The sequence below is a fragment of the Podarcis muralis genome, chromosome 2 (assembly GCF_964188315.1).
Source record: "Podarcis muralis chromosome 2, rPodMur119.hap1.1, whole genome shotgun sequence".
Classification (NCBI taxonomy): domain Eukaryota; kingdom Metazoa; phylum Chordata; class Lepidosauria; order Squamata; family Lacertidae; genus Podarcis; species Podarcis muralis.
The window spans coordinates 88,574,829-88,589,452 of NC_135656.1; the positions used below are offsets into that span (position 1 = coordinate 88,574,829).

At 41.3% G+C, this 14,624-nt stretch overlaps 1 protein-coding gene across 4 annotated transcripts in view; it reads left to right on the top strand.

Moving 5' to 3' along the window:
• The window catches only part of SRGAP3 (SLIT-ROBO Rho GTPase activating protein 3), a 185,674-nt gene that overhangs the window by 90,404 nt on the left and 80,646 nt on the right, over positions 1-14,624 (top strand). For all 4 annotated transcript variants that reach the window (XR_003705358.2, XM_077925000.1, XM_028719316.2 and 1 more), the window contains exon 3: positions 3,707-3,869. Coding sequence is in view for 3 of the 4 variants with exons in the window: in XM_077925000.1 (XP_077781126.1) it covers positions 3,707-3,869 (163 nt within the window). In the remaining variant the exon portion in view is untranslated. The remainder of the gene's footprint in view (positions 1-3,706; positions 3,870-14,624) is intronic.

The window sequence follows — 14,624 nt, forward strand, 5'->3', positions numbered from 1 at the left end:
GAGCCATGAAAATGTTTGCTTCCAGTCCTATAGTTAACTGAGGATTCCTCCTCCATGGTCATGTACGCCACTTGATTATTTTTAGTGAGTTTCATTGGTGCCTATTGCCTGGAAAGCACACCCTTTGCGAACTGTAAGGACAGCTAGAAGTTAAAGGCACTAATTAAATATCCACATGTGTTGCTGCAGAAAAGAAGGGGGGGGGGGAGACTTATGCTGAAGCATAATTACAATCAATAAATTTCCCCTGTTGCTTGTAGGTATATTTTAGTGACACAGATGTCATAGAAAGATTGGGTCACTGCTTGAATGGTCTTTATCTAGATCATGCATGGCTATTCTTTTTTTTGACCTCAGAGCACCATTTATCCTTGGTCCAGCTTCCCTGGGTCATCCTCTACTCTTGCATGTGTCTGTGTCTCTGTGTGTTATCCCTTCTTCTCTACTGTTCTTCAGTTAGTTCTTCTAAAGGTCATGAACACTGCTTATTCCATGGTTTTTCATTCCACTTTTTCAACTTATGAACATAGGAAAATATAATAAGCCAATTAATGGTTGGCGGTCGCACATTGAGAGTTGTTTTGAAAATGAATAATAAGTGCTTTGAGATCTTCCTATGCATGGGGTTTCGTTAGTATTTGCAATGTTTTGCATTTTGCAAACATTACCAGCCTGTGTACTGGAAAAATGCTCCTGAAAACATGGCAGTTTTCCTTGGAACCATTAAAAATTCATTAATCATGATGGCTTTGTTTAAAGCCCCATGAAGCCATAAGGTTCAAATATTCAGTTTGGACACGGCTTCTTTGAACGGATCTTTTTGCCAAGCTCATGCACAACACCGGGTGTGTATGTGTATCTGTGTAGAAGGAATCCAGATGATTATCAGTGTCTCCTCGTTAGTTAGAAATCCTCTTGAGAAACGGAATTTTTTCCGGCTAATAAGATGGGGAGAGACAGATCAGAACAGTGTGGCGCTACATATTCCTAGCATTTGTCATCCCTTCGCTTCTTGGTGTTCATTGTGTTGATAATGAACATCACTGAAACGTGTAAAAATGTTTCTGCTACATCAGGGATGCTGAGATGGATTTGCATTTTTTGCTTGTTGAGAAGCAAGCGGCTGAGCTGCGTTGCCAAGCTTTAGTTAACACTTTGCAAGACACACAACGTATAGGAATGCAGGGCTGTAACTTCAGCCTCTGCTTCTTGACAGTGATGCTAGGAAGGGAAAAGAAGAAACTGCTGGCAGCATAGAATGAACAGTGTGGCCAATGTTAATCATGCAAACTGCTACAGGGAGAAGAAAGTGGTGTATGTTTACTGCAGCCCAGTATTTTTCTGGCCAGTGGCTACAAGTGAAGTGTGTTGCAACATAAGTATAAACTAAAAAACAACTCCATTTCCTCTGTTTCCTTGGCATGTTATAATACCGCAGAATGGAACATGCATATTTACTGATGTCCTTGGACTTGAGCAGGGCTGTGCAACTCGTGGCACATGGTTTGCAATAGTGCCAGTCCTAATCACAACATTGGTCCAGCCATTGGTCCAACATTGGTCTAGAATTTGGATTTGCCTTCTTGTATAAATGGATACAATAAAAGCTGGCTCATGGCCCAATCTTCCACTGGGTCTCCAATCTCTAATTTGTAGCCCTTGTGCACTATTGCAGTTTACATGAATGGAAGCAAGCCGCAATATTCTCTGACTCAAAACTACGACTGGCAGTACAGCCAACAATGTCTATAACAAAAGGAGGCCTCTAAATGGTTTGTCAGGATAGCTGGCCTGGGAGATGGAAAAACCCTAATAAGTCACCTAGTCCTTCTCCCCACTAATGCAGAATTGTTCCCTACTGCATCGTTTCTAAGTCTTGCTGCATTGCTTTGTCGGCACATAATATTCTTGACTTGATGAGATGTTCGTTGTGGGTCTTGACTGCTCTCTAGGGACTTGTTGAGATTGCTTAATGGCAAAGAATTGGTCTAATATCGTTCATTGTAATTTTCTTTCCTCAACAAGACAGTGGTTCAGGGTGATTTGGCATCCAGCCTCTTGTTTGGCTTCTAAAGCTGGGAAGAGGAAGCTGAACCGGGTGTGTATTGGATAGGCATTTGGACCAAGGAGCTCAAATGCCAAGGCTGCCTTTTTTGTAGGGGCGGGGGCGGAACATACAGTAGAGTTAAAATAATTTTGCAATATTAAATTGCAAAAAAAGAAGAAAAGAGAAAAGTGCAAGAGCAGTTGTTAATTTTGTCAGATAATACCCTTGTCAGATCTGAAGCCTGACTTAGATGGCTATTTTTCAATGTCAGTCTACTTTACAGGGGATATGTAATAATCAAAATAGAATCCTATGTGTGTTATGTGCATAAACAATGGGGTTTTATTTGTGTGTGTTTTTAACAGAGCACTTTGCTGTTGGGGGTATAGTTCTCTTGGTTTGTTTTTAGGTTCACTTCAAGGGGCTGGTGTTTACCCTTTCAACTCCTAAATGCCCTTACACCTCCTCCTGCTTTGAATCTGGCTATCAATTCACTTTTTATCAAGTCCACCTCTGGTTGCCTCTACATTCAGTAGCTCCTGGAGAGAGGGCCCTCTCAGTGGTGGCACACAAATGGAGGAATCTCCCTCCTTTGCCATGTTTGCTTGGTGCCTTCATTGCTATCATAAAGGCACCAGATAAAGTCCATCCTACTATATTGGCCCTTTTATGACATTTGAGGGCCTTTTTTATTATTATTATAGTTTTATCAGCTTTTCTTTTTTGGCTTGTTTGTCTTCATTGTAGTTACTGTTTTTATCTGTGGTGTTATTGGAAATTGTATTAGCCTTTTTAAGGCAAAGTCTTTTGGCAGTATATAAACAAAAGTGTGTGTATGGAGCTGATTGTTTTCCTGTGTGTGGCAAATCAGTTTATGGTTGTGATTTATAGTCAGAGACTTGTGGGAATAGGAATTGTCTGGTCAAAAAAGCGAAACTAACTTGGTTCTCTCTTGACCTTTAACTGTACCCAGCTGAACATGTACAGTATCTGTTTCTTCGATGGGTATTGCTTTGTTGGTGTGGGTTGCATTTAAACTATATACTGGGGTATACCTATCAACTTGGCTTAAAAAACATTGAATTTTATTTGGGAACTGAAGTTAAATATATACCTGTGTTCATTGAATTTTGTTTTTATTCTGAAAATGTTAATGCTGGAATGAAGTGTATTTTGAAAAAGAGCATTTTCAAATTTGTTTGGAGTATGTTATTAGACTTCATAGTGGAAATGGTTTCCTTTTTACCTTGCTTGCTATCATAAAGCAAACACTTTATTATGGTATACCATTTGCTAATGCACAGATTTTGAAAGTGAGCTACATTGAATAAAACAGGACATAGTTTCAGTGGTATATGATTGGGCTGTTAGTATAAAAAGGGCATAACTATTGTCCACTCCTAATTCATGAATTTGTTCTTTTTTATTTACAAAATTTTTAATTAGCTGTGAACTGTATCATCATATTGGCTCTAGATTCTTACAGTGAACTGCTATAAGCGCACAACTTTTTATAGAAAGTTAATTCAGGCTTTCTTTGCCTGCTCAACCTTTTTGGTAGCAACTTTTAGTCAGTGGAACTCATTATTACTCATAGCAAGAAGACTGCCCTCATGTGTGAGCTAATGTTTTTTAAACCATCAATTTGTATGCTTATAGGAAGGATCAGCACCTTCTTTCTCCCGTGAACTGCTGGTATCTGGTACTGACCCAAACTCGGAGAGAAAGCAGAGACCATGCTACCCTGAATGACATCTTTATGAACAATGTCATTGTCAGACTCTCCCAGATCAGTGAGGATGTCATCCGGCTATTTAAAAAGGTAAACGAATGTTTGTGTCACTTAATTTGATCTGATTTATTGTATAGTACACTCAATAGCCTCCTGAGAGAGTAACCGCCACATAATGAAGCAGTGCTGAGAGAACTTTGGGGGGGAAATGCCAGAGCAAATGAGTCTGAACAGGTTCTCCTATAAAAAGACTTGTGGGCCTTTTCAGAAAACTGTATTCTGGGGTTCCCTTGTCATTAACTGTGGAGAAACTGACACTGTACAATTAAAGTTATATAAGGGCTTGTCCACACCTCCCATCTGTCCCACTGCCTTCTCCTGGGAAAACCTACGGTTAACTGCTGAATCGGACCAAATGGCGGCAGTTGGGTTCCCTGTGGATTGTCATTTGTTCTGATTCAGCAGTAGAGAGCATGTTTTCTAGGGGAAAGCTGGGGGGCAAACGCGAAACCACTTGGACCTGTGCCTAGGCAGCATAGGACAAGTGGAAAACTGCTCAGACTCCACACAAAGGTACAGGACCCCTGGACGGTTAAGTCCAGTCAAAGGCGACTCTGGGGTTGCGGCGCTCATCTTGCTTTCAGGCCAAAGGAGCTGGTGTTTGTCCACAGACAGCTTTCCCAGTCATGTGGACAGCATGACTAAACCACTTCTGGCACAACGGAACACCGTGACAGAAATCAGAACGCATGGAAACACCATTTACCTTCCTGCCACAGCAGTACCTATTTATCTACTTGCACTGGTATGCTTTTGAACTGCTAGGTTGACAGGAGCTGGGACAGAGCAACAAGAGCTCACTCCATTGCGGGGATTCAAACTGCCAACCTTCTGATCGGCAAGCCCAAGAGGCTCAGTGATTTCGACTACAGTGCCACCCGCGTTGTGCTTTATAGACACAGGACAAGTGTGGACAAACCCTAAATGTTCTGTTATAAAACCATTTGGTTTGTCAGTATTACGAGACTATTTACCAGGACAGTGGTACCTCTGGATGCGAACGGGATCTATTCCGGAGCCCCGTTCGCATCCTGAGTAGAATGATTCGCCGCTTCTGCGCATGCGTGTGACGTCATTTTGAGTGTCTGCGCGAGCGGCGAAACCCAGAAGTAACACATTCTGTTACTTTCGGGTCGCCACGGAGAGTAACCTGAAAATGCTCAGCCTGAAGCATATTTAACCCGAGGTATGACTGTACTTCTAATTGAGGCCTGGCAGATACAATGTATAGAGGTTCTTCAGGTGGCATTCTGCCAAGAAACTACTAGACTTGTGTTGTTACTAAAGAGGTGACTACGCACCCTGTGAGGTTTCCCATTATGTCAATTGGCATTAAAGGCCACTTTTTATATGGGTCATTGGAATAAAAAAGATCAAGCTGGGAGGAATTATTTAGTAGGCATTCCGAGAGCAGTGGAACGTTGGATTGTCAGACCCTTTTGACTGAGTCAGGGGTTCTGTCTGGAGTGTAGGCTCAGCCACAGTTCAGCTTGCCCCGTACCTATAAATCACAAATCCAATAAGTTTTGCGTTTGCCCCGCAACTTTCCTGGGAAAACAGGCTCATTGCCACTGAACTGGAACAAACAGCAATCTGTGGAAAAATCTAATTGCCGTTGGCTCCGATTCAGCAGCACACCGTGGCTTTCCCTGCGGGAAGCACCAGGGCGAATGGAAGTGTGGACATCTCCTGAGAAGGGAGCTGGAGTCTGTGCTCGTTCAGCTCATTCAAGCCTTGACAGCTTTAACAGTTTATTTTCTCGGACAGTGGCTCTTAGGCAATTCCTTTAGAACGGTAGCTTTCCCTGGCATAACCAATGGGATCTGCGTTTCCATTGTATGCTCAACTAAGTGCCCCTCTGCCATCACCCCAAGCTGATATGTTCCTGGCATGAACCAGAGGTAGCATTAGCTTGATGCCATCCGCAGCTTGCCACACACAGCACCTGCTTTTAATCGGAGCAAAGCAGAGTTATTGTGTTGAGTGTGCATCTGAGATTCTATTCACAACATGTCACATAAGGCTGAAGTCTCAGTACAGCTCACAAGTCTCTGGGAAACAATGATGAGCTAAAACCATTTTTAAACAGCTTATTTCGTGCTGTAATTTTGTCACTGTTGTGTGTGCGTCTTACATTCTGGAACTAGCCTTTCCCTAGGCTTTAATCCATTGTGTATTATTATTAGCCTTTCCTTTCTTATTGGTGTGCTTATTTGTTTGTTATTGTAATATTTGGGAAAGCCAATGCATGTGTGAAGCCATAATATTACTGACCAGAATAAAGAACACCATCTGGGCCAGGCATTCATAATCAGGCATGATTTGCATACTTTTTAAAGTGATCAGCTCATAAATCAGATTAATAACATGTGTGACAATGTGATTTAAACACACACACACACTAAAGTCCTTTTCACATGCTAATTAGTTCTGGAAATAGCTATTCTTTTAATATTTTTCAAGACATTTCCTTGCAATGTTGTCACATGAGTATTTCCCACTACACTTTTTAAAAATCCTACAGGACATACCCACTGTATCCAGTCTTGCTAGCTCACATCAGCAAACAAAAGAAAACACAAATGCAAAACGGTTTTATTATGCGGACGTTGAGGAGGTAGATAATCTGGCGGCTCTACCTTAAATGGCTAAGTGAATGAGGCGCATCTGCTGCGTCAATGCAAGATTCTTTCCTGGAACTTATTTTTCAGTGTTTTGTTTTGTTTTTGCAGTCCTTCCAACTTTCATACTGTGGAGGCCATGCTCAAGCTCGTTTTAAAAATAATTGTGCAGGCTAGATAGCACTAGAAGGGTTAAGAACAGCCCCTAATTGTTCTACAGCTGTTGTAGATTGCTCTGATGGTAAATTGGAGCAACATTTTGTTTCAGAGATGTCACTTTTAATTTCCCCCTTTGAGCCATTATTAATTGGTTTTGACATCTTGTGGGGACATACATACAGGAATGGTAATGTGTGGTGAATTTTTCCATTGCAAATGGGTATTTTCATCATGCAAATATGAGGGATATATGAAAACACCCATAATTTATCCTTGCTTTATTAGCCTTTAGCAATCTGCTAGTAGTGTTTATCCTTGGAGCTTTTCCTCCTTTGCCTCCCTTAAGACCACCCATTACCTGTTTTTGTCTCTGGAACTGTAAACTCCATTAAGTTCTATATGAGATTTTTGAAGTGGCAGAATTATTCAGAAATAAGTAGACAAAATGGCTATCATTAACTACCCCCCCTCCATTTTCAAGTGCTCCAGTGAATTAACTTGTTTGCATGGAGCTAGAAATTATCAATAAAAGCATGTTACTCGTCTTTCAAAGTCATTCTTAACACTCTTCATCCTTGCCACATTTCATTTATTGGTTTAACATACTGATGAGCTAAGGCAAACCATGTTCAGCTGTGTTGTGCTGAACTTTCAAGAAAAAGTCCTCACCCATTCATTTTCCTATGCCCAGGTGCTTCTGGAGTCCCCTTGGTAGCTGTGGAACATTGGGTTGCCAACTAACCACAAAACAGCCCAGCCTTCACTTGTGCCTGTAACTGCAGCTTGATCTGCAGAAATCAGCAGGTAAAGATTTTTAGGGCCTGGAGCCATTATCACCTTCTGATATGAAGAGATCAAGCTGCCTTACACGAGCATGGAAACACATTTTTTAACCCTAGAAGCAGAACTGTCTCAGAGGATCCTGTTATGTTCTTACTCCTTTAAGGTTACATTTCCAAAACTCCAACTAAATGTGTAGAGTTCCCCGCTCCCCTTTCAGAAGTTTGCTATAAATACGCTAACTTTTTGTAAATTTCATACGAAATCTGACCTACATGATTAGACTCTGTTGTATGTTTGCTCTTTTTAAAACCATGCGTAATCATGTACAGTAATAGGATGATTGTGTGCAGTTATTTTGCTATATGTAGCTATGGTGCATGTATACTTGCCACAGCTTCCAAGAGCATGTACACAGAAATTGGTTTCCTTTTTGAGCTCAGTTCACAGAAGCCCATCTGTGGACCCCACAGGGGTCTATGGACCACAAGTTAAGAACCGTTGAAGTAGCCCTTGGAAATATCCTTACCAAGTATTGATTCTATGCCAATTGATGATATCACTTAGAGAGAAGAGATATAAAAGAAGGGGCAGCTGATCCAAGGTCTCTTCCTTAAGTTTAAGCCTTTTCTTCATCAGCATTTCATGCCACAGTGTTTAAAGAAGAGAATTTCTTAAACCAAGCTGAAGAAATGCACACCACCACCATAAACTGTTGGTGAGGAGGAATTAAAGAACCTTTTAATGAGGGTGAAAGAGGAGAGCGCAAAATATGGTCTGAAACTCAACATCAAAAAAAGAAGATCATGGCCACTGGTCCCATCATCTCCTGGCAAATAGAAGGGGAAGAAATGGAGGCAGTGAGAGATTTTACTTTCTTGGGCTCCATGATCACTGCAGATGGTGACAGCAGTCACGAAGTTAAAAGACGCATGCTTCTTGGGAGAAAAGCAATGACAAACCTAGACAGCTCTTAAAAAGTAGAGACATCACCTTGCCAACAAAGGTCCATATAGTAAAAGCTATGGTTTTCCCGGTTGTGATGTATGGAAGTGAAAGCTGGACCATAAAGAAGGCTGATCGCCGAAGAATTGATGCATTTGAATTATGGTGCTGGAGGAGACTCTTGAGAGTCCCATGGACTGCAAGAAGATCAAACCTCTCCATTCTTAAGGAAATCAGCCCTGAGTGCTCACTGGAAGGACAGATCGTGAAGCTGAGGTTCCAATACTTTGGCCATCTCATGAGAAGAGAAGACTCCCTGGAAAAGACCCTGATGTTGGGAAAGATGGAGGGGACAAGGAGAAGGGGACGACAGAGGGTGAGATGGTTGGATAGTGTTCTCGAAGCTACCAGCATGAGTTTGACCAAACTGCGGGAGGCAGTGGAAGACAGAAGTGCCTGGCGTGCTTTGGTCCATGGGGTCACGAAGAGTCGGACACAACTAAACAACAACAACCATAAACTGTTAGGTGGTCATGACTCTCTCAGAGACACACAGCTGTTAAAGGATCCTGTTTACTGTAGGTACCATTGTTGCATAACTGCCCTTCCATTTGCTATTCTGTGGGTTTGGTTTTGGCAAAGGGAGTTGCAAGGAATAGAAATTCCAGGTGCACCTTTATTCCAATTGTAGACGTAGATCCCAATGATTGATTTAGCAAATAGCCTGCTACTTCCAACTATCCATGCCTAGGGGTGAGGGCAGGTGGATTTTTTGGGCATGCTTGAGGTGAAGGTGTAAGGAACATGGTGCTGCTGGTATGTGTCTCTAACTACCAAGGTATCTGGGGGTATTTTGCTCTGATATTTGGTTAGTTTTAAATGCACTATTATTGTAAAGATAAGATGTGGTGAGAACACGTAGGTGGGGGAGAGGAAATCAGTGTAAAAGAAGGAAACAGGAAAAGAAAATGTTATCCTTTGTTCAGTTCTAAAGGCCACTATCCAACCAAAGCAGGAAGGAAAGTCGATGGAGTTTTATAGAGGAGCCAAGGAGAAAATTAGGGACAACAAACCTACTAAACAAATAAGGAGTAAAGAGCAACAATTACCTTCAGATACCTAGGAGCTGCCCTGCCTAATCACTGTTGGAGATTTTATGATTCATAATGTTGGTACATTTACTGCTTGTTGGTGATTAGATGGAGACTGAAGACTAAATGGCTAAAATGACCCCAAAGCTTTTACATCAGTAATCTTAGATCTCCACTGTCTGATCATTATCTTGTCCTCTGTTTGTTACATTGATGCATTACAAAATTGGGCCCATGATTGTAATGGAGTGTTGGAGACAGATTCCACAAAACACTTTTCTTTGCCAGTTTTCTGGTTCTTCAGCAGATAATATAAAAGTATTTTTTTGATCATCACTGCGTTTCCCAAAATAGGGATGTTCTCTATTAGTACTATGGTGAAATTATATTGCAGAAGCGATGCTTTAAAAACCCAGCTCTACTTCAGCTTCTTTACAGACTAGTGGGGAAAATGTTGTTTATTTCAGGGTAACCTCCTTACAACTAGTGGTAATGCAGTTACTCCCAGGAATTAAGTAATTTCTAAACAGACAGGTTTTTTTGTAAATCATTTTACAGTGGTACCTCGGGTTAAGTACTTAATTCGTTCCGGAGGTCCGTTCTTAACCTGAAGCACCACTTTAGCTAATGGGGCCTCCTGCTGCCACTGCGCCGCCGGAGCACGATTTCTGTTCTCATCCTGAAGCAAAGTTCTTAACCCGAGGTAATATTTATGGATTAGCGGAGTTTGTAACCTGAAGCGTCTGTAACATGAAGCGTATGTAACCCGAGGTACCACTGTATTTGTGCTTATTGCTGACCTCTAAAGGGAGATAATACACATATATAGGTACTACAATTGCTTGGCTGGTTGTGTGTGGTTATACATCTATCCCATGTACAATGGATTTTTGAAATGGGTTTATTTCCCATTGTATCCATTCCTTGCTAGAAATATCCTTCCTTCCAGGGATGCCTTCATTGCTGTAATCTCATAGCCATTCTGAGATGTACTGTGGTTTGGAGGAAGGCCCATCGTTACATTGCTGCTGGTTTTATGGTGTCAGAAGACATTGCATCATTGTGTTGTGACATTTGCATAAATAATTAATCACCCACAATCATAGGAGATAGATTTCACTTTGCAAGGGTAAAGGGCTAAAATCTCAAGACGGTGGATTATGTGAGAATGTCTAATTGTCCAGACAGGTCTCTGTGGTAGGCTGCATAGGAAATATCCTGTGGTGACATGATCTTAACGAGAAATCACTTTGATTGTTGGAAACTCATGTCCCCTAATATTAATGCAAGTGCTTTGGATTCTGTAAAATAAAACAGTGCAAATGATTTCTGCTGAGCAAGTGAAAGTGAATTCCTGGGTATCTGTTTAGCATCTTGCCTTCTTCTTTCTTCTTCTTTGACGATCACTCTTAGCCAAGTAAGATTGTCTTCCATGAACACAATCTTAGCATCTTGATTACCACTAACAGTCATAGTTGGCTCATACAAAATCAGCTTTAAAAAAACTCCATTTGAGTTTCTGTTCTTATTGCTGGGCTTTAGATGGCATGCTATGGTGGTAAATGAGGTTCCATTTCAACAGACGTAGTTCTGCTTTTAAGCCAATGTAACAACTTTGCCAACTCCCTGCCCTCCAGGGAGCGGAGGGGTTATTGTTTTGTTTTTATTCCTGTTTTTATTATGTATTTTGTTTTTTTTTATCTTGTATTGTTATGTTGTGAACTGCTCTGAGATCTACGGATGAAGGGTGGAATACAGATTTAAGAAGTAACAACAACAATTCTCCTATAAGGATGAAAGCTTGTAATCTGTATCTCTATTGATGTGGCATATTGTTCTGATAGTAGTGATTTAAAATTACAGCTGATGGTAATGTTTCAAGCTCACTCCAGTGTTTTTACACTAGTGTTTCTTCTAGCTAGGTGCAATGTTATAATTTTCCCTATGATACATGTTTTCTTCAAGTATATAATGTGATAGATTCTTGCCTTGCTTTAACATAACATTGAAAGAAGAAAAAGTGAGTTGCAGAACGAAAAATATTGATACGCTCTCCCGCAAAAGGAAACAAAGCTTCAAAATGATGCTCAACATAGAAAGTTTTACTATGTTCTGCTACCTTTAGGAGTTCTATTGATAACAAAGAGTTTATAAAATATTTAAAAATATTATTCAGTAAATCTTGTAGACATACACAATTTGAAGTCATTAGTATTTTTTAAAATTCACAAATATTTTTCCAAATGCCCCAGGCAAGGGTGATATGCCAGAACACATTGAGCATAATAATAAATTAATAATAATAATAATAATAATAATAATAATAATAATAATGTTATTATTTATACCCAGCCACTCTGGGCGGCTTCCAGCGGAATATGTCAAACATTAAAAACTTTCCTATACAGGGCTGCCTTCAGATGTCTTCTAAAAATTGTGTAGTTCTTTATCTCCTTGACATCTGATGGGAGGGCGTTCCACAGGGAGGCCGCTACCGCTGAGAAGGTCCTCTGCCTGGTTCCCTGTAACTTCACTTCTTGCAGTGAGGAAACTGCCAGAAGACCCTTGGAGCTGGACCTCAGTGTCTGGGCTGAATGATGAGGGTGGAGACGCTCCCTGGGCCCAGGCCGTTTAGAGCTTTAAAAGTCAGCACCAACACTTTGAATTGTGCTTGGAAACGTACTGGGAGCCAGTACATGTTACAATGAAGCTTTTCTCTTCGGTGAAGCTGGATGTTGGAAGATACAAGACAGGGTGGTTTTGGGGAGGTCACTCTGTGGCAGCTCCTAGGTTGTGGAATTCCTTCCCCAACAGAGGTGCATCGGGCCCCTTCCTTATACAGTTTCTGACATACGCTGAAGATGTGCCTCTTTACCCTGGCCTTTGACACCTGAAGTGTGTGTTTTCAGGACCCACCCTATTCCTGCGACTAGAATTTGTTTTAACTGATTCTAATATTGAGTTTTAAGTGGTTGTAACTCCCACTGGGACCTGCTGGTTCAAGGTGGATGGTGATGATAATGATAGTCGGTAGAACTTGATAGTTTTAACCTCAAGGCTGTGGGTTCAAGCCCCATGCTGGGCAAAAGATTCCTGCATTGCAAGGCGCTGGACTAGATGACTCCTGTGGTCTCTTCTAACTTTATGATTCTTTAACAATGATAATAATTTATAATGGTTTAGACTAGAGTTGCATAGTGGAGCATGGAAGAACATTCTGCTGCCTGAGCTTAGATTTATGATCTAACTTTGGAATCCGCCCCCACTCTTAGGATTGCGTTGCTGATGTGGACCAAACTGTCACATCTGTCTCAGGCTAGGCCACTTGTTATAACAACCTTTGCCTGAGAGACATGATCCATTCTCCAGATCCAAGCCCCAAGGCCTCTCATTAGTTACACTGAGCTTTTATAATCTCATACCAGTGACTTTTCCATTGATGGGGTGGCTTAGGTTGATATTAAACTTGTCTTTCAAGACCTCTATAATACTTAGTAGTAATACTGCTTTGCTTGTTCCAGTGGCTGTTCAAAGTTATAATGACAAAGGGCACTTGTCCTCTAGTGGCTGTGGTTTCTTGCTGCATAAAACCCATAAGTCCTCTGGAGCAAAGTAGTAAATTTTCCTTGGAAAGGTTTATAGCTGAGCACACTGAAAGCTAAACACTGAGGCTGTGGGCCAGCAAAAATCACAAAGCCTTGCAACGAAAACATTCCAGGCGTATTGCTAGAACTGCCACCTTTCCTGCTAAACATTTTCTTTTAAAAACAAAATATCACTCAGAGGCAATGTGTGGGACATAAAAGCTGAAATAAAAAAATCTTTTCTCCAATCCCCCCCCCCTGCATCCAGTTGTTTTTACCTGATACCCATTTTTGCATATCAACAGACCAAAAGAAATAATGCTGTTGCTATTTTCAAGGGCTGAAAGAAAATCGCTTGTGTGGGGAACTTCTACAAGGGTGGTATATAAATCATTTAAATAAACAAAAATGAAAAATACATCCCTATGCAAAAGTATTAGCAAATAGTGGATGCAAGCTCACAAGGGTTATGGCTAATAGGGTCTCTGAAGAAGGTTGGGCACATGATGCTTCAATGAGGCCAGGCAAAATGGAGAGATTTTGAGCCAGGGTTCTGGGGAAATATTCAAAATGGCAGAGGGATATGCTACCTTAGCAACAAGTGTCAGAGGTGAAGCACAGAATAGCTTAGTCTGATTTGATATTTGAAGGAGAACGGGGCCCTCTCTCCTTGTCCTAGCAATGTGTTTCCTTTCATGTATTGCACACAGTAGCATGTTTATGCAACTGATGCTTTGTGGAAATGGAAAGCACATAGCAGCACCGGAGTCACCTAATGAATTATGTCCGTGGATGCTCTGCATAAAGGCTTCTTTACGCTTGTGCAACAGGGTTTCCTCCCCCACCCCACCCCACCCCCAATTGGATTGGGTGGGTCGGGCAAACCCCTAAAACCTCACATAGCGGGAGGGAAGTGGGGATTCTTCTGTGGTGAGTGGAAATACTTGCACAGATGGAACGTTCGACATATGTTGAACGTTCATCACTTCTGAAAAAGTTTTGTGATTTCTTCATATTTGAATCCTCTGTTGTAATAAGGGGTAAACTTGAATTTGCTCTTAAAGAAATTCTCTCTCTCTCTCTCTCTGTGTGTGTGTGCGCATCTGTTTGTCTTGCACCAACTTTTTTTCTGCCTGTGTATGCTCCATATCCAACACCTTATTTTAGTAATGTAGTCTTTGCTAGTGGCAGGAGATGGCTTACCCAGATGTCTTCAGTTATAGGACTTCCTCTCAGATGTGGGATCTCTTGGCTCAGACCAACCATGTGATAAAATTATGGGATATGAAATTACACCAGCTGCTTGTTGTGTGCCACCGTTTTAGAAGAAATCTATTTTAAAAGTTTGTTCGAATTATAAAGAACATGTAGGGCCTTGCGACAAAATATTGCAGTGTGCGCTGTTTTTATGGTCAGAGTTTCAGGCACATGATTCCTCCCTGTCCCGTCCCCCCACCGCAACAGCCAGCCAGCCAGCATTCTGTGCCCACTGAGCATATCGGTCTTCTTTCAACTGCTCCCCCCTTTCATTTGCACTCCCTGTTTGTTTTTAGGGATGTGTGTGGAGTGGGCACACTTGCCCAAAATTCCAGCTACATTACATTC